Source organism: Microtus oregoni, unplaced genomic scaffold (assembly GCF_018167655.1).
Source record: "Microtus oregoni isolate MIOR12 unplaced genomic scaffold, Mior012 000017F_ref0000208, whole genome shotgun sequence".
Taxonomy (NCBI): domain Eukaryota; kingdom Metazoa; phylum Chordata; class Mammalia; order Rodentia; family Cricetidae; genus Microtus; species Microtus oregoni.
The window spans coordinates 5,456,526-5,484,332 of record NW_024543076.1 but is presented as its reverse complement, the minus strand read 5'-3'; the positions used below and the strand labels follow the sequence as shown (position 1 = coordinate 5,484,332).

The window sequence follows — 27,807 nt, the reverse complement described above, 5'->3', positions numbered from 1 at the left end:
TGAGTTCTGAACAGTGCTACACCTGTACTTTACCACTGTGTTCTGGAATTAGCTGTAGTGATACTTTTCTTCCTTCAATCTGAAATACTTGCCATGGTTTCTTTTTCAAGTGAATGGTTGCTATCTGAATCCTCATCAGAAAAACAAAATAGATAAGAAAGAAACGTCCTGTGTTGGTCTTTTCATTGTGTGCATGGTGGTTAAACATCTACACAATCAGCCCTGAGTCAGAATCTAATGCTGAATTTTGTGAAGGTTCAAGTAAGAAGTCACTAATTGACCTTAACTTATCCACATCCCAGGAGCTTGTCTCAATACTGATACCTTTGTACTTGCTAAGAGCATAAAAGACTTGATTTGGTTTGAATCAATATTTTAAAGGGAGCCAAAGAAAGAGCAGGGATACCTATAGCCTTTAAGGCTGGTCAGGGTAGATTCTTACTGTCTTTGAAGGCATTGTTCTTATCCTGCTTGAAAGCTTGGTCTGATTTAAGTTTTCTGTTTCTTTCTGATCTGAGTGTACTATTTTTCTTTTTCATGAGCTACAGGATAAGAGCCAAGCCAGGAACCAGGGGCATGTGTCAGGTTTGAGACCCATACATGAGGTCATTCCAGGCAGCACTGTGGGCTAAGCCAAAGACCTCAACTAGCAATAATTGCTAAAAATCAATCAAAAAAAAAAAAGAAAAGAAAAAGAATAAAGAAGGAAGAAAGAAAAGGAAAACGCAGGACAGGCTCTTCTAAGGCAATTCTTATTAAACATCCCAACAAGAAATAAGAGACAGAAGCAAAGAACCAGCACCTCTCCTAAGGGGGAAAATGAAACGATTGTTGCGAGAGTCTGAGGAAGAAATCATGCTCACGTTGGGACCTTCATCCAGCCTCTCACCAGATAAGATTAGGGCAGAGACTATATGTGGTGTCAAGAGCAAGTCCGCAGGCCCTACTGGATCCTTACCAGAAGACAACTTCCTGCCCCCTTGCTGTGAGTCAACAGACTCCACCACTGCTGGAGAGAGAGATGGGGACCTGGGCCAGCTTTGCATCTTTGAGCAGCAAACCAGCAACCAGCTTCCTCTGACTTCTGCTGCCTGTGTTTCAGGGTCTGATTCTCATGAACTCTCACCTGCCAGCTGTTTAGAGCCTTCAGAGAAAAACCAAGCCAGGCTCCTTTTGTCTAGAGACCCTGGCCAAAACTGTAGCCATGGACAGCAAGAACCTTTGGGAGATGTAGTAGATTATATCATCAGAGAGCTGCAAGGTATCAGTCGTCTTCAGTCTGAGATTGCTGAGCTGCGACAGCACTTGAGCCAAGTTCGGGGCTCTGTGGATGAAGTGTCTAGCTGTGTAGACTCAGTATTGAGTGAAATAGAAGGTTTGCATGTGGGTAGCAGCTCTCTGGCCAAGGTGTGTGATGGGGAAAAGGCCCAGGAACCCCATGTAGAACGATCCAGAGAGGAAGCCATTCTTTATCTATATGGTCTTCCTGAACATGATGGGGAAAACACCGTGGAGCTAGTGGACAGCTTCCTAGCTAAGCACCTCTGTGTTAATGGTGTTCAGTGCAACAGGTACATCAGAGAGGCATATAGGGCAGGCACAGCTCCTGCCCCCCGGCCTATTGTGGTGAAGCTTGTCCATCTAGAGCACAGGGACCTCATTTTGCAGAAATCCATCCTCTTGCAGAGTGTGGGGGTCAGGGTTGCTACCAGAGAAGAGCCAATATGGCCACAAGGGTGTAAGAATCCCACAAAGGACTCTCTATCATGCTTGCAACAACTTCAAGACCATAGTTGGAACTCTCTAAACCAGGGTAAACCAGCTCTTCAGATGGAAACAGGGAACAGAAGATACATGATGGGACCATATCAGACGAGGACTCAGAATCAACATAGAGGACCCCAGGTTTCTGAGCAGCAAGGCCTTTGCTTCCCACCAAAGAATGGTTTAGCAAAACAGGATGATGTAGGAACATCAGGAGCATCCCGGGTAATCAATGATCATTGTGCCAAACTATCTCCCCTCTCTCAACTTGGGGAGTCTTCCTCGGTGTTAATGTCAAAAGAGGAAGATTGTGGAAAATCACAGATTTTCAAACAGGGCAGCCACGAACGTGAAGCATGTAAAGTAACAAAACCACAAACTGACTGCAGCGATAAAAGCAAGGACAGCAGTTGCCTTTCACTGTCCAGCTCACTGAAAGCAGAGAGGGTAAATGCAGAGGACACAATTCTAGGCTGCGAAGCTGGTCTTGATATTCTGAGCTCAAGGCAGCTGGAGGACCTTTTGGCAGACAAATCTAGAAGGTTTACAACTCTGAGCTCTGATAGCACAGTGGAAGAAATGATCATAGGGCCAGAGACTTTCAGTAACATGGTTCATATTGACCTGAATGAAGAAGAGAACTGTGCTGCCCAGGTCCTTAAGGATGTCTTTGATAAGCCCTCCTGTATTCTAAGTGGCTCCCAGGAGGATGAGGATGTAGAAATTAAATTTCACTCAACTAAACTGAGTCGAGCAATCCACCACTTTCGTTTGGCTCTTCAGGGGGTGTTTCAGAAGCTGGAGAACAATGAATCCATCAGTCCTGAGGACCTGGAAAGCAACGAAAGTGGTTCCCTATCAGAGAACAGTGATAGACTTCTCAGGACAGCAAGTTCAGGAGGAGCGCATGATTGTTCAGTGGAGAGTCCTGGAAGTCAGGGGAGTGAGAGCTTTCTCAGTATGGTCTCTGGTGGAGTAGGCATCTCTACACAGGGTGATCAGACATCTCAAGACCCAAGCAACGTCTCTCTTGCTTCTAATAACTCACCTCTTGCAAACTCATTACTCAGTTTCCCTCTAGCCCCATGTCTGGGAAATGAGACTTGTTCCAGGCCTGACTCTCCTGATCAAAGCAAACTGAGTTTAGAACAAGTATGTGCAGAGACCATTTACCTCAACAAGTGTATCAACAATTTTAAAAATGTTCTGAGAGAGAAAAGACTGAAGCAGAAAAAACTTTTGCAAGAGCTAGTGCAGACGGCAAGCCATCTTTCAGTAGAAGACATCCCCTCAGGTATTCTGAGTTTCTGTGTGGGATTCCAGCTGACTCAGTATGGCATTCATCTGCTGATGGGGTTGGTCCATGGCTTGAATCAGTGTAAACTGCTTTAATACATACCTTAAGAAAATCTATGGGAAATAGAAGGAAAGAGAATGCTAAGGTAGTAGAAGAAGTTCTAGTCTCTGTCCTTAGGACATTTCCAGTCTATTAGGGAACCATGGGAAGTAGACTTTCCAAAGAGACCAGAACATTTGGGCCACAGTAGGCTGCAGTCGTAGACGTGGGAAGCAAAAATGGGAAATAAAGCACGTTTATTCCTGGGTACCAGAGGGGCAGAAAAAGAATCCTATGTTGTATTTTAAAATACTTCTTTCTGGTAGTTGATGGTGCTTTTTCATGGCCACTGGAAATTTCCTTACCTCCGCCTCTCCCTGTCACCATCCTAGTTCTGGCCTTGCCCACACAGAGTACCCCAGCAGCTACCTGCTTATAATACTGGCCCTGCCCAAGGGCCCAGCTGCCCTCCATGGATCATATTCCCCTTCTGCTTTCCCCAAATACCTGAGAACTAAAATGAAATGTGTTTCTTAACAGCAGGAAATGAAAGAATTTGTTTCTAGGCAGTGTGGAAATACTTGGTTTTACATTTTCTTCTTCCAATCAAAATTAAATTTATCCAAAGAACATATGCTATATTTATCCAATCTTAAATGTAAATGGGGTTATTCTGTTTTGCATATAACCTGATTCGGTTTCCCAAGACAAAATGAAAATGGAGAAATGTATCTTACTGGCAGAGGTGTAAGGGATCAGATTCTCGTACATTGCTGATGGGATGGGATGATGTAGCTTCTAAGGAAAGCATTTGGAAAAATGTATCAATGTTATAAATATACACACCTTTTGAGCCCTCAGCCTCACTTCCAGGAATTTATCCTGCAGACATTTTTACATGTGGAAGTGGCATATGTACAAGGCTATTTTTGAAGTATTATTTTTAATAGTAAGGATTGAAAGCAACCTAAATGTCCTTTAAACATATAATGAAATAAAATTTTGGCACACATAAACAATGGGATGCAGTGCCATGTAGCTATAAAAAAAAGTGAGGTAGCTCATTATTCAAATGGAAAGCTACCCAAGTTTTGTCAACCTGGAAAAAAATCATAGTGCAGAATGGTATGTATGAGATTGTATGAGATCCTTCCATTTCTATAAGAGAGGGGAAATATTCATTCTCATAGGGCCTGCTGTAGTAGATAATACTGAGGGAAAGATACATGAGAAACTGGTATCGTCATGTATTACTTGACAGAAATGCAGCCGGAGAAAGACACTATTGGTAACCTCCTTATTGTGTTAGCACAAAAGTATACATACATAAACCTAGATGGTATTGTCTACAGTAGACCTAGACCACATGACATACAACATTCTCATATGTAGCCTGCTGTTCACTGAAATGATAAGTAGCACATGGCCATATATTGTTCTCCCTGGGAGAAGGTTTATTGGGTGAAAAACTAGTGGAATAGAATGGAGATTTTTTTAAAATTTTAAATACAAAATATACCTCTTCATTATTTAAGAATTTAAATAATGTGAATGGTAATGTCAGGTCATAAAATTCAGTTTAGAAAGAAAAAAATTGAAATCATGCCACTCTCTTTCAAATACTTCTAGAGCTGTTCTAACTTATATCTGTATAAAACAATCCAAATTCCTTTACTTGTCATTACTGGTCTCGGGTTTATCTTTTCTTGTTCCACTGTGCCCCCTCCCCAAAGGAAACTTCTGTCGTTCAGTTGTCCTTGCTTTTTCTGTTTTCAGTGTATTCGCGTATATATGCTTCCTTCTGACCCTAGGCACAGCATTCGCCATGTCAGCCTGCCGCATCTTCTCATTCCTCAACAGCCCACAGCACTTTCTATAATTCCCCGTCTATAAAGGATCTTTTCTTCTTTATTCCGAAGTCAGCTTTTTTTCTTCCTTGAACATCCAGAAATGATTTCTTTGCACAGCAAGAGAAACACTGTGTTGACAAAGCAGTTCACCTTTACAACTCCTTAAAGCTTGAAGGAGACCGGCTGGGCCAAGAAAGCCTGGAAATGACTGCCATACTTTAAACTGCTGGTCAGTCTTTAATCTTCCTCCTGATGAGTCAGTCAGTCAGCAACCAGACACAACTGGTAGACATTTTCTTGTTTTTATTATGAGAGTTTTAGTATTGTAATTTACATATTCTAAAATTGTCCTTACATCCCTTCAAAGGTGGTCTAGCATTCCTATTGTTTGTTTGTTTACATAATTATAAAACCATCCATTATCTAAGAAGATTTCTAACACCTTAAGAATCCCCATTGACAACCAGTCTCCCACCCCTTTGCCTTCAGCCTCTGACAACTACTAATCTACTTTTTTGTGTGTCTTCTGCATAGTTTCCATAAATGAATTTCTATACTAGCAGACACTTTGTGTCTGGTTTCTTTTATTTAGCAATTTTTTTTTTTAGTCACTAGTGGTTTTGCACATATCAGGCTTCATTTCTTTTTGGGACTGAATAATATTTATTGGGTGCACATTCTGTTGACAGTCATTTGGAGAATTGTTACTACTTCTTGCTCTCAAGAATAATGCACCAGCAGTGGTGGCGCATGTCTTTAATCCCAGCACTTGGGAGGCAGAGGCAGGCGGATCTCAGTGAGTTTGAGGACAGCCTGGTCTACAAAGCGAGTTCCAGGACAGCCAGGACTGTTTCACAAAGAAACCCTGTCTCCAAAACCAAAAAACAACAACAACAAAAACAACAAAACAATGCTGCTGTGAACACTGGGGTGTGTATCAGTTTTGTGTGAATATGTTTGTTTTCCTTCTGAGTCAGTTCCCAGACTGCTAGGATTATAGGTTTACTGCACCATGCCCACATTGGATTGTTTTCTATTCTCTTAGATTTTTACTCAGAAGTAGATTTGATATTTCCTGTGGTAATTCTGTGTTTGACAAGTTAGGGAAATATGAAACTATTTTCTAGTGTGGTTACACTATTTTATATCTCTGACAGCAACATAGGGTTTTAATTTCAGACTAGTGTTGGCAACAGTATTTATCCTTTTGACTACTCTTGTGGTTGTGAAGTAGTTTTTCAGTGACGTTTTGATTTGCATTTCCATAGTGTCTGATTTTGTTAAACACCTTTGCATGTGTTTACTGGTTCTTTATATTACTAAAGTAATGTCACTTAAATTTCTGGCACATTCAAAAAATGTTTTCTTGTTATTAAGTTGTATACAAGCTATTTGAATATTCTGGATATAAGTACATTCATTACCAGCTATATTATTTGTAAATATTTCTGTGATTTTATATGTTGTTCATTTTCTTTCTTTTGGTGTTTTTTATTTTTGTTTGTTTGTTATTTCGAGATGGGGGTTTCTCTGTGCGACAGCCCTAGCTGTCCTGGAACTAGCTCTGTAGACCAGACTAGCCTCAAACTCACAGAGATCTGCCTACCTCTGCCTCTTGAGTGCTGGGATTAAAGGCATGTGCCACCACTGCCCAGCCTTATTTTCTTGATGTTGTCTAGGGAAACATTTTTTTCTGGTAAAAATTTTGTTCCTTTAAATAGTCTTTCTATGGAGCTGGGTAGCACACAAAAGTTTTGAGTTTTGATAAAATTCATTTTATCAGCATTTTTTGTGATTATCATGACTAAGAAACCATGGTTTAAAACAAAATCCCAAAGGTTAATATTTGTGTGTGTGTGTGTGTGTGTGTGTGTGTGTGTGTTATATGTGTAGTATCACATTAATTTTATGGTTGAGGATTACAACAACAGGAGGAGCTGTATTTAAGGGTCACAGCATTAGGAAGGTTAAGAAACTCCATTCTATTAATTTCTACCATATGTTTTGAGACAGGATCTCTCTGAGTTTGGAGCTCAGTGATTAGCTGTATTTTCTGGCCAGTGAACTCTAAGGGTCAGCCTGTCTCCACTGCACCCCACCCCACACTAAGATTACAGATATGTGCTACCATGTTCTGCTTTGTTTGTTTATTTTTATTTTATTTTTGAGATAGGATTTGTGTAGCCTTGGCTATCCTGGAACTAGCTTTGTATATCAGGCTGGCCTCTAATTTGCAGAGATCTACCTACCCCTGCCTTCCAAGTGCTGGGATCAAAGGCATGCATTCAGATTCCCAGCATGCTCTGCTTTTTCACAGGTGCTGGGGATCTGACCTCGGGTCCTCATGCTTACACAGCAGACACTTGACTGGACCATTTCCCCAGCCCCCAAACCTTTGTAGTTTGGAGAGTTTTATAGTTCTAGTTGGTATATTTAGGTCTGTGATCCATTTGTAGTTGTGTGTTCATAGTGCAGAGAATGGTCCAGCCTCACTCTTATGCATTATGTACATCTATTTGTTTCCTCTAAAATAGCCTTAGCACATTTATCTGACATGAACTGGACATGAGAGTAGGGGTTTGTTCCTGGACATTCCTCCTCTTTGATCATATTCTTTTATGACCCAATTCTTTTTGAGACATTCTCTTTACTTGGCTTCCATAAAAACTGTCTGGCTCTTTATTATTGTAATTTTCTTTTGTCATTGGTTTCAAGTTATGCTTGCCTATCTTTTTTCTTTTTAATCTCTACAACTTTGTAGCACCCTATAGCTCAACCTTGCCTTTCTCTGTTCATATTCATCTTTGAAATGATAATCTTCTAACCTTATGGATTTTATAGTCATTCTGAGACTTACAGCTCAAGTGTAAACATCTTCCACAAATACCACTCCATATATACTCAGTATAATTATTAGAAAGTAAACAGGTGTCTCAGACAGAGCACATCCCAATCCAAACTCTAGATCTTTCACCTCAATTCCCCGACAACTCTGTTTTTTATCTAGTTTTCCTTGTCAGTAAATTGTGGTCATTCCTGACTTCTTTTTTTTTCTCAGAAAACTAATATCCTATCCATTAGTAAATTATGCGTTCTCTACCTTCAACTTTATTAATTGATTTATTCTCTCTCTCTCTTTTTCTCTCTCTGTGTGTGTGTACATGTGCATCTGTCAGAGGACAACTTACAGGGGTCAGTTCTTTGTGTTTAGCATATGGGTCCCAGGGGTTTAACTCTGTGCTGAGCCATCCTGCTAACCTATCATCTACATTTTAAGCAGTGATCTCTGCCTCCATAACATTCATTTCTCTTTAGGACACATTTTTCTTTCATTTAGATTATTGCAGTAGTCTAACTGGTCTCCTTGTTTAAACTCCTGTCTCTCTATAGTCTGTTTTTAAATAGCAATCAGAGTCGTTGTTATAAAAGGTTGCATTGCTTCTTATTCAAAACATTGAGTAATTTTTTTTTCTTTCACTCAGAATGAAAGCCAGAGGTCTTTTGGGGGCTTGAACTGGCTCTTCATTGAAAACTTGCTATTCTTCCACACCAGTTTTGTTCTCACCTGAGACTTACACGTGCATGCATTAGACCTAAAATACTTTTCTTCAAGAGCTCGAAATGTTATTTTTATTCTTTTCCTCCACATCTCTGCTTAAATGTATTATTATGAGTCCTCCCTGTCAACTTTTAATTTAAAAAGTTTGGTTTTTTTTTTTTTTCCGAGACAACCTTATATATACTACATTGACATTTAGTTCACTGTGTAGCTAAGGATAGCCTTGAACTTCTGATTTTTCTGCCTCTCCCTCTGAAAATGGTACAGGCTTCTAACATATTTTCTTTGGTCCTGGACAAGAGAGGTTTTCTTTCTTTCTTTTTTTCTTTCTTTCTTTCTTTCTTTTTTTTAAAAAAATTGTTTTCTAAGTCCTGAAATTTCTAGATTCCTTTTGCTAAATACAATACATAGGTTTGCCAAGCCTTCTGGCTAAAAAGGTAAGATCAAATATATAGTGCTTATTCTCAAGAAGTTCATAGATTCCTTGATCACAAGATGTTCTCAATAAATTCACAGTTTTCAGGCTAGGGGATAGCTTACTTGGTACAATGCATGTTTACAAACTTTAGGATCTGAGTTTGATCCTCAGTACTCACATAAAGCACCAGGCATTGAGGCACATACCCCTGTAATCCCAGCACTGTGGAGGCAGAAAGAGGAGGCTCTCTAGGGCTTGCTGGCCAGCCAGTCTAGCAAATTTTGAGTTCTAAGTTCGGCAAAAGACCCTGTCTCTAAAAGTAATGTAAAAGGCCAGCAAGATAGCTCAGTGGATAAAGGCTTGTACCACCAAATTTAACAACCTGGAATTTAGTCTCTGGAACTCACATGATGGAAAGAAAGAACTGACTCCTACAATTTTTTTTCTGACTTTCACATATTTACCATGGTACTTGTGAATACTTGCATGATTTACACATACACTCAAAAATAAATAGATTTTTTTTAAAAAAGTAATGTGTAGAATGATTAAGGAAAACACTAACCTTGACCTTTGGTATCTACATACATGTGTATACAATTATACACACATACGAACAAGTCCACAGTTCTCAAGAAATATAAAGGGAGATGTTTATACAGACAACTGCAATGAAACATACTATTGATAATGTACTGCCACAGAAGAGTCCACACAAAAGAGTGAGTGCTGTTGACACATGAAGAAGAGATAGCTTATTCTGCTGTTGGAAGTCAAATAAGGAAATTTCATAGAGGTATTAATATTTGATCTCAGTCATGAAGAATAAGCCCTGGTCTGTTCCATGAGCTTGAGAGGGAGATGTGCAGGCATTCAGTGGGCAGCATGCAGTAAGACTTTTGCAAATGGGACAGATACAGATGGAAGGCAGAAGGGTAAGTTACAATGGTGTCAAAATTTAAAATTTTGAAGTATATGTTGTAATAAGGCATGGTGAGCCACTGATGCTGCCAAGCAAAGGAAAACTGTGATGAACAGTTTGAAATAGATTATGAAGTATGAATTGGAGAAGACCATGTTCAGTGCAAAGGGAGGTGAGCATAGAGTTTCTTGTTGTAGTCCAGATGAGAGGCATTGAGGGTATGGATTAGGTTAGTGGCAATCTAGAATACATATCAGGAAAAAAATGTCAAAAGATAGTTAGGAGTTAGACTACAGAGCATTGAACTATCAGCCCATACTGTACTAGTTAGGATTTCTACAGCTATAAAGAGATACCACGACCATCGCAACTCTTATAAAGGAAAAAACATTTAATTGGGGTGGCTTACTTTTCCAGAAATTTAGTTCATTATCATCATCGCAGGGCATGGAAGTGTGTAGAAGACATGGTGCTGGCTACATATTGATCAGAAGCTAACAGGAAGTGGTCTGTGGTACTAGGCATGGCTTGAGCATATATGAGACCTCAAAGCCTGCCTCAGCAGTGACTCACTTCCTCCTACAAGGCCATACCTTCTAATAGCACCACTCACTTTGGGGGCCCTTTTCTTTAAAACGACAGCACATATTTACTGAGTGAAAAGAAGGAAGAATCCAGTTGTCTGGCTGTGGTGGGGGAGGGAAAGTAAGAGGAGGTATTTTGTGGTGGTGTGTGTGTTTTAAAACATCCTCAGTTTAAACTAAGCATGCGTTATGCAGGTGCTATGCAATAGTCAGTTAATAGTACGCTAGGCTAAGCAGGGATCTGAAGGTGTGTTGTAACTACTGTTAATATCCAGCTGAGATTCCACATCTATCCGTTTGTCATATTCTCATGTGTGTGATGGTGGAATTTGTCAAGGCATGATATGATAAGTACTAAAAAGAGGACAAAGATAAAAAGATCTTAGATGCCTTAGTAGGACTTAATTAACTACTACCTGGATGGACATCAGGAAAAGCTGTATCAGCCTGGAAGATGGAATGAGTAAATAAATATGTGGATTTTTGACTATGTGAGAAAATGAGATTGTAAAGTCCAAGAAAGTAGGTGGTAGAAGAAAATTTGGGGATTAGGATCAAATCTTTAAGAGCCTTGATGGCTTTGTCAGCTTATTGTATATTTTAAAAATTTATGTGTGTTTGTGTGTTTACATGTGTGTGTGTGTACACATTCTTGGGCCTAAGGTTAATGTCAGGAGTCTTGATTACTTTCCACCTTGGTCATTGAGGCAGGGTTTCAAATGAACCCAGAACTTGCTAATATAGCTAGTCTAGCAAACCAGGTTGTTCCAAAGATCCCACATCTCTGTCTTCCAGGTGCTAGAGTTAAAGGTGAGCTATCTTTCTGTCTGGCATCTGTTTGAGTCTGGGGCATTTGAACTCCAGTCCTCCGGCCTGTGCAGCAGCATTCTATTCACAGAGCCATTTCCTCACCTGAAATTGATTATATTTCATTCTTGAGAATAAAATTTTGGAGAAACCAATGGCAGGGAGGGGGTAATCAGAATATGGTATGATATCTAGGCTGTGTTTAAGAAGTGGAGAAGGAAAGAAATATTTTCAATTTGAGTCTTTAGGGTCAAAGTATTTCTTGCCTAATTTTCTTATTCAGAGAGAAAAAAGTATCCTCAGGAGGGTGTGATGTGGATGTGAAAGAGTTCTGTTCCTGCTCCAGGAAGAACTTATCTTTCAATCCTCACTCACCTTCCTGGTGCCACACTATTGTAGAGGATTCCTATTACAGAATTCATTCTTCCCTCTAAACAAGTGATCCATTGGCCATCAGAAATAGAACTGATAACTTACGAATTAGTTTCTTCTATTTGCAATATGATAGTGATGGACTTTTCATATGAAGAGACAAGAAAGTGGAAGGGCCTAGTCAAATGATTTCATAGAGAAGGAAGCCTGTGGGCCTGGCCACATGTGGTCCTATAAAGCAGCGTAGTCGCTGATGAGTAGAAAATGATACTTTGTCTTCTGCTGTGACTTGCTTGACCAATCTAAAAGTGTCCATTTCCCTTGGAGTATTGCTCTGAGATTAATACATAATAATCAAACCTGAGATTGGAGTCATAGTTTTAGTATTCAGATCACTGTGATTTCTGTTAGAGCAGTTGACACTCCAAGGTCTTTCCATGTTCAACATCTTGATCCTGGCTGTAACTCTAGGTCCTACTTTGGCCCAGCCTTATTTAGTCTGGAGAAAAATGCCCAGGTCCACAGCCAAGTCTGCACTGTGAAACGGAAAGGGCTCAGCCACCAAGCTTAGGTTTTGAGGAGCTATATACAGATGAAGGTAGCTCATATGGCTTTTGCAGAAAGAAGGTACTGTGTGCTTAGCAGCTTGTGCTGCCTGCAGGAGTCTGATTCTATAGCCTTGGCAGCCCTGACTCTGAACACAGACTGCTTTGGGAGAGGAAAAGGACAAGTGGAATCCCCAGGCAGACCTTGTCCTTTGTATTAAGTACTCCCTGTTTATTCAGACTAAAAACCAGACCAGCTGACACAGGAAGTAAGGATTCTGGGAGTCAGTCAGGTGTCCTTTATGGCCTCCCCCAATGTTCAGAGTCCATCTTCTCCATGTCCCTCTAGGATTAGCTGCCATTCTTTTGGGTTCCTGCAATAGAACTGAACCTACTAACCTTTCTACCCTTTTTGTTTTTTTTTTTTTCCTGCTCTTTCTCTCCTACAGAAGGAAAGCAAGAAGCTCTTCAGGTTGTGCCTCTGGTCATTTGAGCCTATTTTGTTGTTTATTTTCTACTGCTCTCTGATTACTGTGTGTATGTATATGTGTGCATGATCTGTGCTTCTGAGCTGTGGTTCACATTGGATAACATGTTTTTCCAGAAGTTTGTATGCATGCTTCTGCCGTGTGTGCTCATGCCATGTTCCCTGGAACGTAGTGAAAGAATGTGTGTGTGCTGTCATGGATGCACATTCAATATAGCATGTGTGTGCTTCCACTTGTATTCAGTCTGACACTGCAACACACTCGATTGCCTTCCTCTTCTCCTAGTTTGCACAGTGTGTGTCCATTTCCTACTTGTTGCCAACTCTGGCATATGTTGTAACCAACCCTGACTGAGCCCAGCATGTTCACATACTTTATATTTGAGTTCAGGAGCTACGACAGATATATTTAGGGTCTGGAACCCTAAGTATGAAAGTGCATTCATGCTTTTGAGCTAACTCCCTGACCTCTGGTTGAGCATAAGCCTCTGAACGTATACCTGTTGTGTGGCCATCACAAGCCTTGTGAAACACCAATGCCCTGTGCCTGTTAGTTATGGCTCTTGAATTTAGTGAGGATTTATTTATGTTGCTTGTGACTTTGGCTCTAACAAACACTGAATCCTGTTCAGATGAGTTTGTTCATAGGTTCTGAACCTATAAGCACAGGATTTATGTTCACCTGGACTTTTCTTTAGGTATATCTCTGTCTGTGAGCATACCTTCTATAAGTATTGGCTAGACTTCTTCCTGCTCCTTCCTTCCTTCAGTGTGCTGTGAATGCATGCTCTGTGCTTCTGCAAACTGTTGCCCTCTCTGAGCACAGGAAATGTTCACGATCTGGGCCTAGCTCCCAAAGACTTTTTTTGTCTGTTTTCTGAAGCCAAGTAGTTTCTGGCAAATGTCTAATTCCAAAAATTAAAAAAAAAAAGAGGTAAGAATCCTTTCAGTACAGTAGCTGCTTCCAGAGGGAAGATATGGCCTGGTTGGTAGGGTCTAGGGATGCACAGATCTCGGCCTCTGCCCCAGCATCCTTGGGAGACTTGTTCCCCATTGCTCTCACCCACTGTTATTTCTCCTGTTGGCACATTCCTAGCCTTCCCCTTACCACTGTCCTCCCCTCCAGGACTAGGATGGGAGGCAGATGAGCTGGAATAGGGATGGAGTAGACAGATGGGTTAAAGCTTGGGGAACCTGGCAGGTGTTTACAGAGGAGGACCTCCAATCCTAAGTCCACCTGAACTGTTGCCCTCCTTTCCATCACCCGTTAGCCCGTCTTAGCTCCCCATACTCTTCTGTCTGTCACTCCATCCAGAGATAACCACCTTATTTTTGTCCCCCTTCTGGAGCTCATTTGCACTAGGATAGTTAAGGACCAAGGCAGTTGGGGTAAAAGGAACAAAGCTCGCTAGGAGGCCCCAGACGTGCCAGTATTGATTTCTTGTTACTCAAAAGCCTGCACGATGGCTTTCCTGGAGACCCCTGTTAACTTTAGAACTCTTTCTTCTCTGCACTGCTTAAAATTTTTTTCTTGTTCATTTGTCTTTGTGCTCTTGTTTTATGTAGAAACCTTTAAAAAGTGGGTTTTGTTGGGTTTTTTTTTTTTTTTGGTAACTGTTCCTTTCTTGATTGTTTGGTACCTCAGTTTTCAACTTCTTATCCTAAGTTTTATGTACTGTAAAATCCACCAAAATCATAGCCCAAGTATTTAATCTGCCCTATAACCTCTTACTAGATAGTTTATAAAATGTAGGGGCTAGACTCACTCTTATCTTTACATAGTGAGCCTGAGGTTCAAGGACCCCAAGCTACACCAAGTTGTCCTCAATAAATGGGATCCCAAGAAATTCATTTCCCTTTCTGTCTCCCAATTGCTTATATAAAGAAGGTAAGAGTTCCAGCAGCCCTGAGATCTTTCTGTTTACTGTGGAGAAGGTACTGCTCATGACAGCAGTCTATTTGATGCCCATGGTAATAGGGTATTGGCTTAGACTTCAGATTGGTTCTGTCACAGAATGGTTCATATGACCTACTTTGCTCACTGCCCAACCCATAGGCACTCTTCCATTTCCCATGAGCTAACTTTTTTCTTCTCTTTTTAAAGATTTCAGATGATGGTGACTCCTCTATGCCTCAGTGGCTCCCAGACGGGTACGTGGTCCTCTGCAAGCTTCCTGTGGACTCCATCTTTTCTTTGGGGATATGTGAGACAGCTCCATATGCTGGATTGTGGGAGGGAAAGGAAAGGTCCTACCATGGTTGGATGGCTGTCTGGGGTAGAGGAAACAGCTGCTGACTGACTCCTTAGAGGCTGAAGCAGGAGCTTTGTGTAACAGTCCTTGGACCAGGAGAGATCACTTTAGCACTCACATCCTTGCCTGTCTAATTTCTCTCTCTCAATTTTATATTTGCATTGATTTTCTGCCTGTGTGTGTGAGGGTGTAGGATCCCCCAGAACTGGAGTTATAGACAGTTGTGAGCTACTATGTGGGTGCTAGGAATTGAACCACAATCATCTGGAAGAGCCAGTGTTCTTAACCACTGAACAATCATCTCTGAATGAGTAGTTTCTTATCTATCGTGTCATAGTGGAGATGTGCTTTTTATGTAGAAAATAAAAGCATTAGAATAAATATATTCATCTGAAATTTTTTCCTATTTCATTGTTGGTGTAGCTGATTGTTTTACTCCCTGGACTCAGTCCTGTTCTAGTTGTGAGTCACACTCCAGTCAAGACACAAGTGGCATCGCTTCTGAGCTCTGGGTTCTGTCTGTGCTTTGTTTCTGACCCATGTGATTGCACCAGAGTCATTTTAGAGCTCAGCTGCTACCCATAACCTACTGATTGTTCTCAGGAGAGGAGCTCAAGTGTCCCCCAGGGCCTCTCCCTCCAGCAGCCCATTTAGTTTTCCTACCTTCCCTTTCCTGTTGCCCCACAAAGGCTTCTGACATCAGCTTCTCAGCTGCCTCCTCCCACTCTTAGCCAGGGAAGAATGTCAGACAGATCACAAAGTTAGCTACTACATTCTCTCCCTCCCTCCCTCCCTCCCTCCCTCCCTCCCTCCCTCCCTTCCTCCCTCCTTCTCTCTCTCTCTCTCTCTCTCTCTCTCTCTCTCTCTTTCTTACACACACACACACACACACACACACACACACACACACACACACACTGTCTTCTTTGGACAAGTCATTTGAAAGAGCCAGCCTTTTCCATCTCTTTCAAAACCTTTTGACTTAACCAAAGCATATTGTAGTTGCTAGAATTCACTGTGAATTCTTGTCACTAGTTGCTTCTTCAGTAAACATTAGATTCTTCTAATAATTATGAAATGTATATATACCAGTAGAGCCTATCCAAATTTGTTTTAAAATAGAATGCAAGGGTTTTCAAAATAATTTCCTCTTGTCTTCCTTTCTGTGCTTCTTAGGCTTGTTGGTCTCATGGAAACAAAGTCCACCGCCTGTGCTGAGAGAGCTAGTTCACTAGACATTTGTATGTTGAATTGGCTCTTCTAGCTTCTGGTCTTAACTCAATTTGTGGCTTCCTTTTTTGCCTATATCACGGTCACATCTGATTTTTCTGGGACTTCTATGTTTAGACCAGTTATGGTGCACAACCCAGCTACCCAGTATCTCTAGCTCATTGTTGTTACTGGAAGCAAATGCATGATTAGTTGAGTATGTTTGTGTGCATCTATAAACTGAAGACTCTGAGGCAGGAGGCCTGTGGTTTATAGCTATCCTTAGCTAGCTATATAGCGAATACAAGGCTAGCCTAGACAAAGTAGCGAGACCCTTTCTCAAAACAAAACCAAGTACATAAGGTTCGTTTTAGCATTGAAAGAGCCAGAGCCTTTTTTTTTTTCCTTTTTAACTCAACCGTATTTTATGAAGGTGACACTAAGACTCAAAGAGGAGAAGGAATATTGGACATAGGGAGTTGACCAAACTGCAGGCAAAATTCAGGTTATAGCAATATAAGACTGATACTCTTTTGGAGACATACTCTGTTTTCGCTTGTTCTTTTTTTAAACTTTATGTTAATAAAATTAGGCAACAACAAAAAATTAGTATACCAAAGTGTAAACACTTTATAGGTCTTCAGTTGCTTTTGCTGTAATTCTTCTCTGGTTTCTGTTGACGGATATTTACGTAGGCATTTAGTATTGATCCAGACTATCACTATCAGAGTCCCTTCGCTGTTACCTCCTACCTCCACTCCTTGACTTTGTAAGTCTCCCGTTGCACTCCCTCAGCCTCTTCTGAGTTGTAGGAACTTAATTCTTCATGGAGACCCTCTGTGTCAGAAGTCTCAAGTAGACAGAACAGATGAGCCTCTTACTGGTAGATGGAAGTCTCCCTCTACATGTCATTGTTTAGTCGTCTTACTTGCCTAGGCAGGAGGCTCTTCTGGTGGAGCCACCTTGTGGGTTTTGTTGTAGCCTAGGCTATACTAGACTTCTCTTTGAGGAGTTATCTGGTCTATGTAGGAGCGGAAGCCCTCTTGGTACCAGTTCCCAAGTTGCCTTTTGAAGTACAAGCATCATCAAATAAACAAAAGTGTTCCAGTGAGTTAAAAGAGCTTTCATACATTACTGAAATGGCAGGAAGCACTGAGAAACTAAAAGAAGATTCCATTGTTAATCCCTTGGATTTCTTTCCTCACTTACTGTCTTCCTTAATCTTTTAAAGGTACATGGAGGTTAGTTCATCATCCTCTGAGCAGGAGGAGAACAAGGATAATAGAATAAAGGACCCGACAGTAGGACAAAGCTAGGACTAAAGATTCTGATGCTTTCTTCTCTCCTTAGGCCAGCTGGAGGGCTCTATGGCATTGACAGCATGCCAGATCTACGAAAAAAGAAGCCACTGCCACTTGTCAGTGATCTGGTGAGTGAAACCTCTGACATTAGCTCAGTAGTAGCCTTTGGATATACACCCCGATAGGACTTGGCAAACTCAGGATTAGAATCAGCCATTTTAGATTTACTGATACTTAATAATGGTTTCAGTGGGTCCTAGTTCTAAATTACTTCTAAGCCAGGACCCTGGGTTCTTCAATGAGTCAAGTTCCTACCTGGAACATTTGTAGCTTATGCCTTAAATACTGAATTCAAAGATCTTATATCAGGCATCTTAATTCCTCTAGGTAGCTTTGCAACCTTTTCTGATAACTGACCCCAACCCCCTGCCTTTAATTTAGATTACTGACACCTTGGTGTGTGATACAAATAACTGGAGCTTGATCCTTCCTAGAAGTCAAATGAAAACTTCCTAAAACATAAGTTCTATAGACTGTGTCTTAACCTAAAACATTGAGAAGATATGATAAAACATTTGTGGAACTGAATTGCATTAGGCTTAGGAGTTAAAGGTGCTCTTGGAATCTCAAGGATGACCAAAAAAACCTCCTATTCTAGGGCTTACATTTATTTATTTATTTAAATTTTTTTTCGAGAGAGAGTTTCTCTGTAGCTTTGGAGCCTGGCCTGGAACTAGCTCTTGTAGACCAGGCTGCCCTCGACTCACAAAGATCCACCTGCCTCTGCCTCCCGAGTGCTGGGATTAAAGGCGTGCACTACTACTGCCCGGCTTAGGCCATACTTTCTAAAGCAGGATCAATGTGAGCAATTTTCTGTAGCCTGTGAGTGGTAGGAATAGAGTGGGACCTAGGCTTTCCCAGAGGCAGCTCTAAGGACAGAAATGAGGTGTGAGGATTCAGCAGGATTTGAACCCTCTTTTTTGTAAGTCTCCTGTTTTCTACTCCTGTGACTCTTATTTCTCTCTGTTCTGTCCATTCTGGTTTTCCTATCCACTCCTTTTCTTTTTTCTCCTATTCTCTGTTCTCTTTTTTCTCCTACCAGTTTCTCTTTCCTTCACTGGGTGAACGGAAATGTCATTTCCCTTATTTTCATCACCATTTCTTCCTTTCTTTACTTCCTACCTGTTCTGTATCTTCTTTTTCATTCTCTTTTTAGTATACCTTATCTTCCACCAGCTTCTCATCTAGCTGGTAGAAGGTGGATTCTGATCTCATATTTTCCTTATTATCATTTCCTTTATTATCTTCTTGCTTACCTTTCTTCTTACTCTTTTATCTCTACCTCCCTTCCCTTTCTCCACAAACTGGTCTGGATCATTTCTTGTTTTCCCTCCTCTGTCTTTTAGCTTTGCCTGTTTTTCACTTTGAGACACACTGGCCCTTAGAGTAGGTACTCTCAGCCTGGACCCTGGACAGCTCTCTGGATGAGAGACAATTTTAGTAGATAGAGTTATTAGAAGATGTCTCTGTGGTAAACTGGAGGAAAGAACCTCTTACTTGCCTCTGAAAGTTTTTGTGCCCTTAGGGGACTTTAACATCATGTTGTTCCTTTCTTTGCTTTCCTCTGCACAGGCTATGGTGAGTGCTTCCAGGGCCCTTCCCCATCCTCTTAAGAGTCCACATTCCCAAATTATTTGGGCCCCTCTTAACTGATGTTCTTGCTGAGGCTCATGAGTTCTGCCTGCTCAATTTCTGCTGCCTTAATGAAGTCAAGTGTCTTCCAGGGGCCTCCTTTAAGACTTTGGCTTGGCAGAAACATGGAATTCCTCTACATAAGAACCTGGCTAGCAGGACAGCCCCCATTATTGAACTTTACTCTCTGTCCTGTTTGGCCTCCACTGCCCCTTTTTACTTGCCAAATACCCTGTTTATTTAGGCTGCTGGCCTTTATTTCCCCATGGATTGGGTGTGGGGAGGTATCTGGGCATAGGAGTTAGCATGGATGGTTCTTATATGTGACTCTGATAGCTTGTGTGTGTATTTCATTCTTATAACCTGTTCCTTACTATATTCTAAGCTTTTAATTTTTCCTTTGCCTTCTCATAGACAAGGAATTTCTATGGGATAAGACACCCTAAGAATAGTGAAAGAGGAAAGCCCTTTGGATGGTGGCTATCCTGAAAGAAGTATCATACTAACATTGCTAGAACAGTCCCTGGAGGACCTGGGGTGTTACATCTCAACCTGGGACTCTATTACCTATTACCCAGGGGCACTTTCTGAGTGACAGTGAAAGTAGAATGGTTATCTGTTATAGTCAAGTGGCATTAGAAACTTCAGGACTTTGCTAGTCTTTTGTGGCAACCAGGGTTGACAGACAGCTCTTCTCTCATAGTCACTGGTTCAGTCACGGAAAGCGGGGATTACTTCTGCAATGGCTACACGTACCTCTCTCAAGGATGAAGAGCTGGTAAGTAACTCATGGACTTTTGTTGAGTCTACTGGCATCAGGATTGATCATCTTTGTAGCCATACTAACTATGAATTTTAAAATTCTGGACATATATGGTTGCCAAGATAATATCTGGTCTTAATTTTCTACACTGGGAGAAACAAGAGTCCAGATTGGAGTATTAAAGCATATGGGCACTGGTCGTGGGTTGTTTTTTTTTTTTTTAAGATTTATTTATTTATTATGTATGCAATGTTCTGTCTGTCTGTTTGCTGGCCAGAAGAGGGCACCAGATCTCATTACAGATGGCTGTGGTTGCTGGGAATTGAACTCAGGACCTCTGGAAGAGCAGTCAATGCTCTTACCCTCTGAGCCATCTCTCCAGTCCCTGATCTTGGGGTTTTATAGTGAGTCGTTTACCCTCTTGTTTCTCTAGAGTGAATGAATGTTCAGATTCAACTATGGGCCCATGCTGGATGACTAGAAGTAAATTTAGTGGGGCCTTCTCTGTGCCAGGCTGGGCTCTGGGCTGGCCCAGGCTAGGTTGTGTTATTCAGAGAAGAAACCAGGTTGTAGCCCTGGCACTTTTCAGCATGGTCATACAGTTGTTGGTATGTGATGGGACATGTGTCTTTCAGAAATCCCATGTGTATAAGAAAACTCTGCAGGCCTTAATCTACCCCATCTCGTGTACCACACCCCACAACTTTGAGGTCTGGTCAGCTACTGCTCCTACCTACTGCTATGAGTGTGAAGGTTTGCTCTGGGGCCTTGCCCGGCAAGGCATGCGCTGCAGCGAGTGTGGAGTCAAGTGCCATGAGAAGTGCCAGGATCTGCTCAATGCCGATTGCCTACAACGTGAGTCATCCCATGGGATGAGGACTGGGGAGCAGGAGCAATGGGGACTTTCTAAAACAGTCTTCAGCAAACAGCAGTGGTGTCTGGTTTATTATTTTTCATTCTGATTTACTCTGAGGATTTTTACTTTTCAGAAAAGTAAGGTGCTGAATCAAGAGATATTGCTTTTCCAAACAATGGGCCTTACAGTTTCCCTTAACTTCCTTTAGGGAAAATCCTTGAACTTTCTATAGCCTTCTGTTGGAGCTCAAATCTCTTGCAGGATTCATTTGGTTCCAGAGGCTCAACTAGAATAGTATACACCATTGCTCGTGTGACTAGAGCATGTTTAATCAAGGACTGAGAGGACAAGAGAGTTCTATGAATTTCCAGGCCTCCCAGAGAAGCCTCCCATCGGTCTATCTAGATCCTAGGAGACAGGATTTATTACTTGTAGACAGATTTTCTAGACAACAAAAGTTTTAGGTAGACGGAGCAACAGACTATAAGGAAAGTGTACCAGATGCTCAAAGCCCAGCTACGTATGTCACGTGTGCCGCTGATGGTATTTGCACATAGGAACAGGAAAAGCAACAAGTTCCTAGCAGGGAAGGTGATAGTACTCAAAGTTACTGCCACTCTGCCCAACTTTTACTGAGTTTGCTCTCAGTGTAGCCAGACTTCAGGAAGAATGGCAGTAAAGGAATGTAGGTAAGTATTCTCTTAGCCCTCTATGTCTCCCAGCTCTTACTCATAATAATGCTTTAAAGGTTGTAGTAAAAGAAGATAAGCAGATAATAATTGTGACGATTTCTTGAGCAATTGCTGCATACCGAGAAAGAATGTGTATTATAATATACATGTTGAAAGACTGTGTATTATACTCTTGTGCCAGGCATGATAGGACACACCCTTAATCCCAGCATTGGGAGGCAGAAGCAGGCAGATCTCTATGAGTTCAAGGCCAGCCTGGTCTACATAGTGAGTTCTTAATTCTAGGACAATTAAAGCTACATAGTGAGACCCTGTCTCAAATAACAAAGTAAAAGAAAAAATCCCAGGAGATAAATGCCACTGTTTTCTCACAGAGAGAAAGTAGTTCACAAAACTAGGAGTGGTAGAACTAGGGTTTAAACCCAGGTTTGATACCAAAGATTTTATTTTCTTATCATACTACACTACTTGTTGAGATTAAAAGCACTAGAACCATAGAGTACAACCCAATTGGCAAGTAAGATTGGCCGAATTGTCTTGGCCACCTACCATTGCTCCACAACATCTGAAACACCCTTTGGATATATTTTGACCAGAGAGTTAGAGACTTGATGGAAACTCTTCCAATATTTATCTAAACAAAATAGTATAATAAATTCCCATCATCATTATCAAGATTTTGCTACCTTTCAAATTTTATTTTAAACTCCTCTGGGCAGGCAGCTGGCATCACAGTGATCACCTTTTTGAAGGGAATTCACAGTATCCTTAAACTTTCCCCATTGTTTCATGCCTCTTCCCACCACTTCTTCCTGACTTGACCTTGGTCTGGGAGGTAGCCTGTTGCTTAGTTCAGGTTTCTGGACCATCCTTCAGGGGCTGCTGAAAAGAGCTCTAAACATGGAGCTGAGGACAGGACGCAGAACATTATTATGGCTATGAAGGACCGTATGAAGATTCGAGAACGGAATAAACCAGAGATCTTTGAGGTTATCCGAGATGTCTTCACAGTGAGCAAAGTTGCCCATGTGCAGCAGATGAAAACAGTGAAGCAGAGTGTCCTGGATGGTACCTCCAAATGGTCAGCCAAAATTACCATCACTGGTAAGCAAGCTAAAGTTTGAGGGCTTAGGGAGACCGTGGGGAAAGCACGAGGAGGAAGCATCTCAAGTATAAGGGAGCAAGGCATTGAGGAAAAAGAATTTATAACTGAGAAGAAAAGAGAATCCTATCATTTATCACTCCTCTCCCACTTAGACCCTGGTGCTAGAAGATGCCAGTATCCACAAGCACTATGAACCATAATACAAGCATATCCAAACAATCTGACATTGTATACTCATTTGGATTTTATAAAAACTGGGCATGGGAGGAAAGGGGTAAGGAGGGGACCAAAGACTAGTTGACTGGTGGTTTGTTGTATGGTGGGCAGAACTGAAGCATGTGTACATTAGAGAGTTGAGGACCAGTGAGGTCAGTGGCCATTGATCAGGAAGTACTCAGGGAAGGAGATGAGGTTCCTGGATTAAACTTTGAAGGAGAAGTTGGTAGCCTATGGCTAAGGTTAGATGTGGAGAAGTAAGGCTCCTGTGCATATACAGGAGGCTTCTCTAAGTTGGAGAGAATGTGGTCAGTGCTATGGGACCTTGTGACTTAACTCTGAAATGTACTTTTCTGATTTGTGCTTGCGCTGCAGTGGTTTGTGCCCAGGGCCTACAAGCTAAAGATAAGACAGGATCCAGTGACCCTTATGTGACTGTGCAAGTTGGGAAAACCAAGAAGCGTACCAAAACCATCTTTGGAAATTTGAATCCTGTTTGGGAAGAGAAGTTCCATTTGTAAGTCACACATGACTCTCTGTCTGGAAACTTATATATTTTAGAAGCGATATTAGAACCCACTTTTCTGGCTTGAGTCCTAAGACTGGACAAAGAGAATCTCCATAGAGATTCTCACCTGTCTCCCTGGGCAGCAGCCATACTTTCTTTGGGTTTCTTCTTACAGTCTTTGGTAGTTTACCCAAACCCTGTCTTAACTAGGTCAGTTTATGGGTCCTGGTGTTTTTTCTAGCACTAGAACAATTTTACTACTACCCTGTGATTCCTCCCTAACTCTGCCTAGGAAGTATGAAGTTTTTCTCAGGACTGAGGAAAGGATGTCTTGCCTATAACTGGGTAATTATGCTTGAAAATGGCAATTGGGTCTGGAGGCGTTTCCCTCTTTCCTAAGGAAAGTCTTTCTTCCTACCCCAGCACATTCCTCCATTCCTTTCCCCTTACCTCTCTTCCTTACAGACTATTTCACCAAATCCTAGAACTTGAATGAAAGTCTGGAGTGGCCAGATGCTTTGTCTTACATCCTTACTCCCCAAAGTATAAGACCAGGACTTTGGGTCTGAATCTGCTAAGCAGGCTAACTATACAGAAAGCAGGTTCTGCTGAGTCCTCTGAGCACTCAGGGAAAGGGATTGGGATACAATGAAATTACTCTCCAGTCCAGGTAGCAGTTACTGAGTAAAGCACCTGTGTGTTTGAGAATCTGAATCGTTCCTATAGCTACTTTAAAATGAACTGTTTCCCGGTTGTCACCTTTTACTCACTATAGATGAACAATTTATTCAGTTCCTATTTTATGCAAGATACTTTACATGGTACTGTTCATCTCAGACTGAGTGATAGAGTTTCTGTCTTCAAGATGTGCATTGTTGACTTGCCATTATTTTTTCAGTAGAGAAGTTACTATTACAGTATAGTATTTTAATGGAAATATCTTGAATATAGAAAGATATGAAAATGGAGGGAATTGAGTAAAACATTCTGCTTGCTACTACTAGTTTGCACTGAGAGACCAAGATCCGGAAAACAGCTTCTGGGGAGGAGAACAAAATTGGAGACAGGCATCTCCCTTCTCCAAAGCAAAACACCACAGAAGAGAAGCCATTCAAGGGAATAATAGAGTGGTAGAAGTTCATAAGCCCTGAGTTGGTACATGGGAGAATTAGAAAACTAAGCAGATATGACCTGATCACCCTACTAGGATCGTGTCTTGGACTCTGAGGAAGGAGCTACCAGTTGTTTCTGGAACCCTGGTATTGTCCTGTTGGAATTGATGATACGGTTAGCTGCATAAGAAGCCAGACTTGACCATAACTACTCATTTCCTTCCTATCCATAAGGATTGAAAACCTTTTGCTTGGATAGACTATTCACTTGGAATCTGAGTGCCACAATCTGCTGTAATTTTCTCTTTCTTTTTCAAGTGCAGTTGGTGGAACTTTGGGGGCTGGAAACTGGAAGTGATAGTGATGCTGCTAGGTCTATCCGACCTAATTCTCTACCTGCTTCTTCCACAGTGAGTGCCACAACTCTTCCGATCGCATCAAGGTACGCGTGTGGGATGAGGATGATGACATCAAATCCAGAGTGAAACAGCGGCTGAAGAGGGAGTCTGATGATTTCCTTGGTCAAACCATCATTGAGGTTCGGACACTCAGTGGAGAGATGGATGTCTGGTACAATCTGGGTGAGGAAACTGAGTCATAAAATGTTACTGTGATTGGAGACCATTCCAAGGGATCTAGGAAATCTATCAAATCACCAAACTCCAGATCATAGCCTGTATAGAACTTGTCTTACATTTAGAGAGCTGACCATTGGTAATGGTGGAAAACGGAATGGCAATGGCTAAAACTTAGTTCTAGTTTGTACATTATTCAAGTTTCAGATCTTTTCATCTCCATCCTAATCCCTAATCCCTAATCCCTGTAAGTCTCTGACCACTCCTGTTCTTCCACTTAGTACAAGGTTATTTATAGAATTTGTGGCCACTTGGATTGTTGCCATTTCCCCCTTGAATTAAACCAGGATAGGGCTATATCTGTAGTTGCATTGCTGTGAATCCCAAGTCTTCTTTCCTTTGTAGAGAAGAGGACAGACAAGTCAGCTGTCTCAGGGGCTATTCGACTACAAATCAATGTGGAGATCAAGGGAGAGGAGAAGGTAGCCCCATACCATGTGCAATATACATGTCTCCATGAGGTGAGCAGCACTTTGAAAGTGGAGAGCTGGAAAGCAGGGGTGGGTTTTGACTATAAGTAAGATTTGCAAGTGCTTGGAGACCTAGGACCATTTTTGTTGTTGTTTTATTATTGGTTCATTGTGCTATTTTGGTTAACCTGAGGGACTAGACCTGTTCTTTGCATTCACTATGAGAACTTCCTGCAATGACCATTGGAAAGACTAAGCAGTGATGTAAAGAAAATTTTCTACTGAAATTTTTAGTTATGATGTGCTTGTAACCCTTCATTCTCTCTACTCTATGTCCTGCAGAACCTTTTCCATTACCTCACAGACATTCAGGGCAATGGAGGAGTCTGGATCCCAGAGGCTCGGGGTGATGATGCATGGAAGGTGTACTTTGATGAGACAGCTCAAGAAATTGTGGATGAATTTGCTATGCGCTATGGCATCGAGTCCATATATCAGGCCATGACGTGAGGCTCCCCTGGGGTCCTGGGAAATAGCTACTAATGCTTTAGGTAGCTAATGAAGGCACAAGACATAGTAGACAGGTGCTTAGTAACCATAAAGTGCAGCGATTCCATACTTTCCTCTTTGAACTGGGTGGAGTGTGTCCATGCCTTAATGCAAAGAAGCATGTATTAGAAAGGGAGTATATTTGCCAGCGTCTCAGGAATTTGCCTGTTTACACACCAAGATCATGATTAGGAAAGGAAAAAGGCTTGAGTAGGTATACAAAGACAGAGACACAGATATCACATGTCTGAGCAAATACAGCGTGTTTTTGCCCATATACGCATATGCATAGCCAACAAGCTGACTTAGATTGAGTCAACAAACAGTGCTCTAAGCTGTAGGGAAAATATTTCTCTGTGGAATCCACCAGTGCACCTGCAGTAGAAATTCTTGTTTATTGGGAGAAACATCAGTTGGTGGTATTGCCATAGAGGTATACATAGGAATCCATACTGCATAAGCAAAGGAAGGCAATTTCACCTGGCTTTACTTCCACAAACCGTAATTGGCTTCTTACTTGACTTCTACTACAAACTGTGAAGAGTCTTTGAGAATGTGGTTTCTGTCTTTCAGGCATTTTGCATGTTTGTCATCCAAGTACATGTGTCCTGGTGTACCAGCAGTGATGAGCACCTTACTGGCCAACATCAACGCCTATTATGCTCACACAACTGCCTCCACTAATGTCTCTGCATCTGATCGTTTCTCGGCCTCCAACTTTGGTGTGAGTGTGATGAAATACATGTATCAAAATGCTGCCATTTGATGGTTTGGTGTGTTCTGGCCTGTTGTATAGATTGACTGACATGCCTAATATTCAGATAGTTGCTACCTTGAAAGATAATCCTTTTTTTCTTCTAGATAAGATAATTGATAGTCTATCTTCAGACTCTAAGAAGTGATGGCACCACTATGCTGTAGAAGACATTTCTGTGTCAACCCAGACAAAACTCCTCTAGTCAGGACCATAATTGAATCACAATGTTGTTTAGTCTTGCAGTCTTTACTCTGAATGTCAACTGACATAAATTCAGGATAAGCAGGATGAAATGACCTATCACAAATGTTCTGTCTGTAGGCATAAAATTACTGATATCTCCACAGTCTACTGCATCTGTGGTCCCTGACTTTGGGTATTTATAATGTTTTTGTTGTTAATAAGTTTTTCTGTAGACGAGTTAATGTTACTGATTAAGCCAATCAGATCCCATTATATATTGACTTAATATCTATTGATGTAATCAATATGAATTCTAGAAATGTTGTGCTAACAGCCTATAGGCGTGTGATTCTACATTTAATGGCACTTTTTCTATGGAAATCAAACTGTGAAAATAGTACATATTATATATTTTAATATTAAAATATACACTAAGGAAAATTGCATGAAACTTAGTTAAAATAGATACTTCTTGTGTCTTTCTGACATCTTTCAAATACAGCACTATTTTCCCTCTCATCATCATTGCTAGACTCTGTTAAGAATGCCCCAGGATAGCTGGGTAATAGTAGTGCATGCCTTTAAGCCCAATACTTGGGAGGCAGAGGCAGGTGGATCTCTGAGTTCAAGGACAACCTAGTTTACAGAGTGCATTCTAGGACACTCAGGGCTACCCAGAAACCCTGTCTTAAACACCCCCACCCAAAGAAAAAGAATACCCAAGAGGCTCTTTGGCACCAAGGTGGCAAGGAAGAGGTGAAGACCCAGTCTCTGTTAGGCTCTTCAGACTATGTAGACTAAGTAGACTGAGTGGACACTGGCCTCACTTTTCTGGCATGCAGCTGTGGGAAGGTGGCCTAGGGGGGTCTTATAGGGAAGTGAAGCAAGGGGCCTGTGATGGAATGAGGAAGATCCAGAATGTG

General features: G+C 41.4%; 1 protein-coding gene across 8 annotated transcripts in view; it reads left to right on the top strand.

The window, feature by feature from the left end:
- Unc13b (unc-13 homolog B) overlaps positions 1-27,807 on the top strand; it is a 210,966-nt gene that overhangs the window by 162,412 nt on the left and 20,747 nt on the right. For 5 of the 8 annotated variants that reach the window (XM_041667760.1, XM_041667766.1, XM_041667764.1 and 2 more), the window contains 10 exons: positions 14,749-14,795; positions 17,456-17,534; positions 19,802-19,876; positions 20,497-20,716; positions 22,286-22,513; positions 23,106-23,247; positions 24,762-24,931; positions 25,331-25,446; positions 25,738-25,901; positions 26,518-26,668. In XM_041667760.1, coding sequence (XP_041523694.1) covers positions 14,749-14,795; positions 17,456-17,534; positions 19,802-19,876; positions 20,497-20,716; positions 22,286-22,513; positions 23,106-23,247; positions 24,762-24,931; positions 25,331-25,446; positions 25,738-25,901; positions 26,518-26,668 — 1,392 coding nt within the window. Of the gene's footprint in view, positions 1-548; positions 3,059-12,606; positions 12,630-14,748; positions 14,796-17,455; positions 17,535-19,038; positions 19,045-19,801; positions 19,877-20,496; positions 20,717-22,285; positions 22,514-23,105; positions 23,248-24,761; positions 24,932-25,330; positions 25,447-25,737; positions 25,902-26,517; positions 26,669-27,807 lie in introns of all 8 variants that reach the window. The other 3 variants (XM_041667761.1, XM_041667762.1, XM_041667763.1) reach the window with 3 other exon arrangements.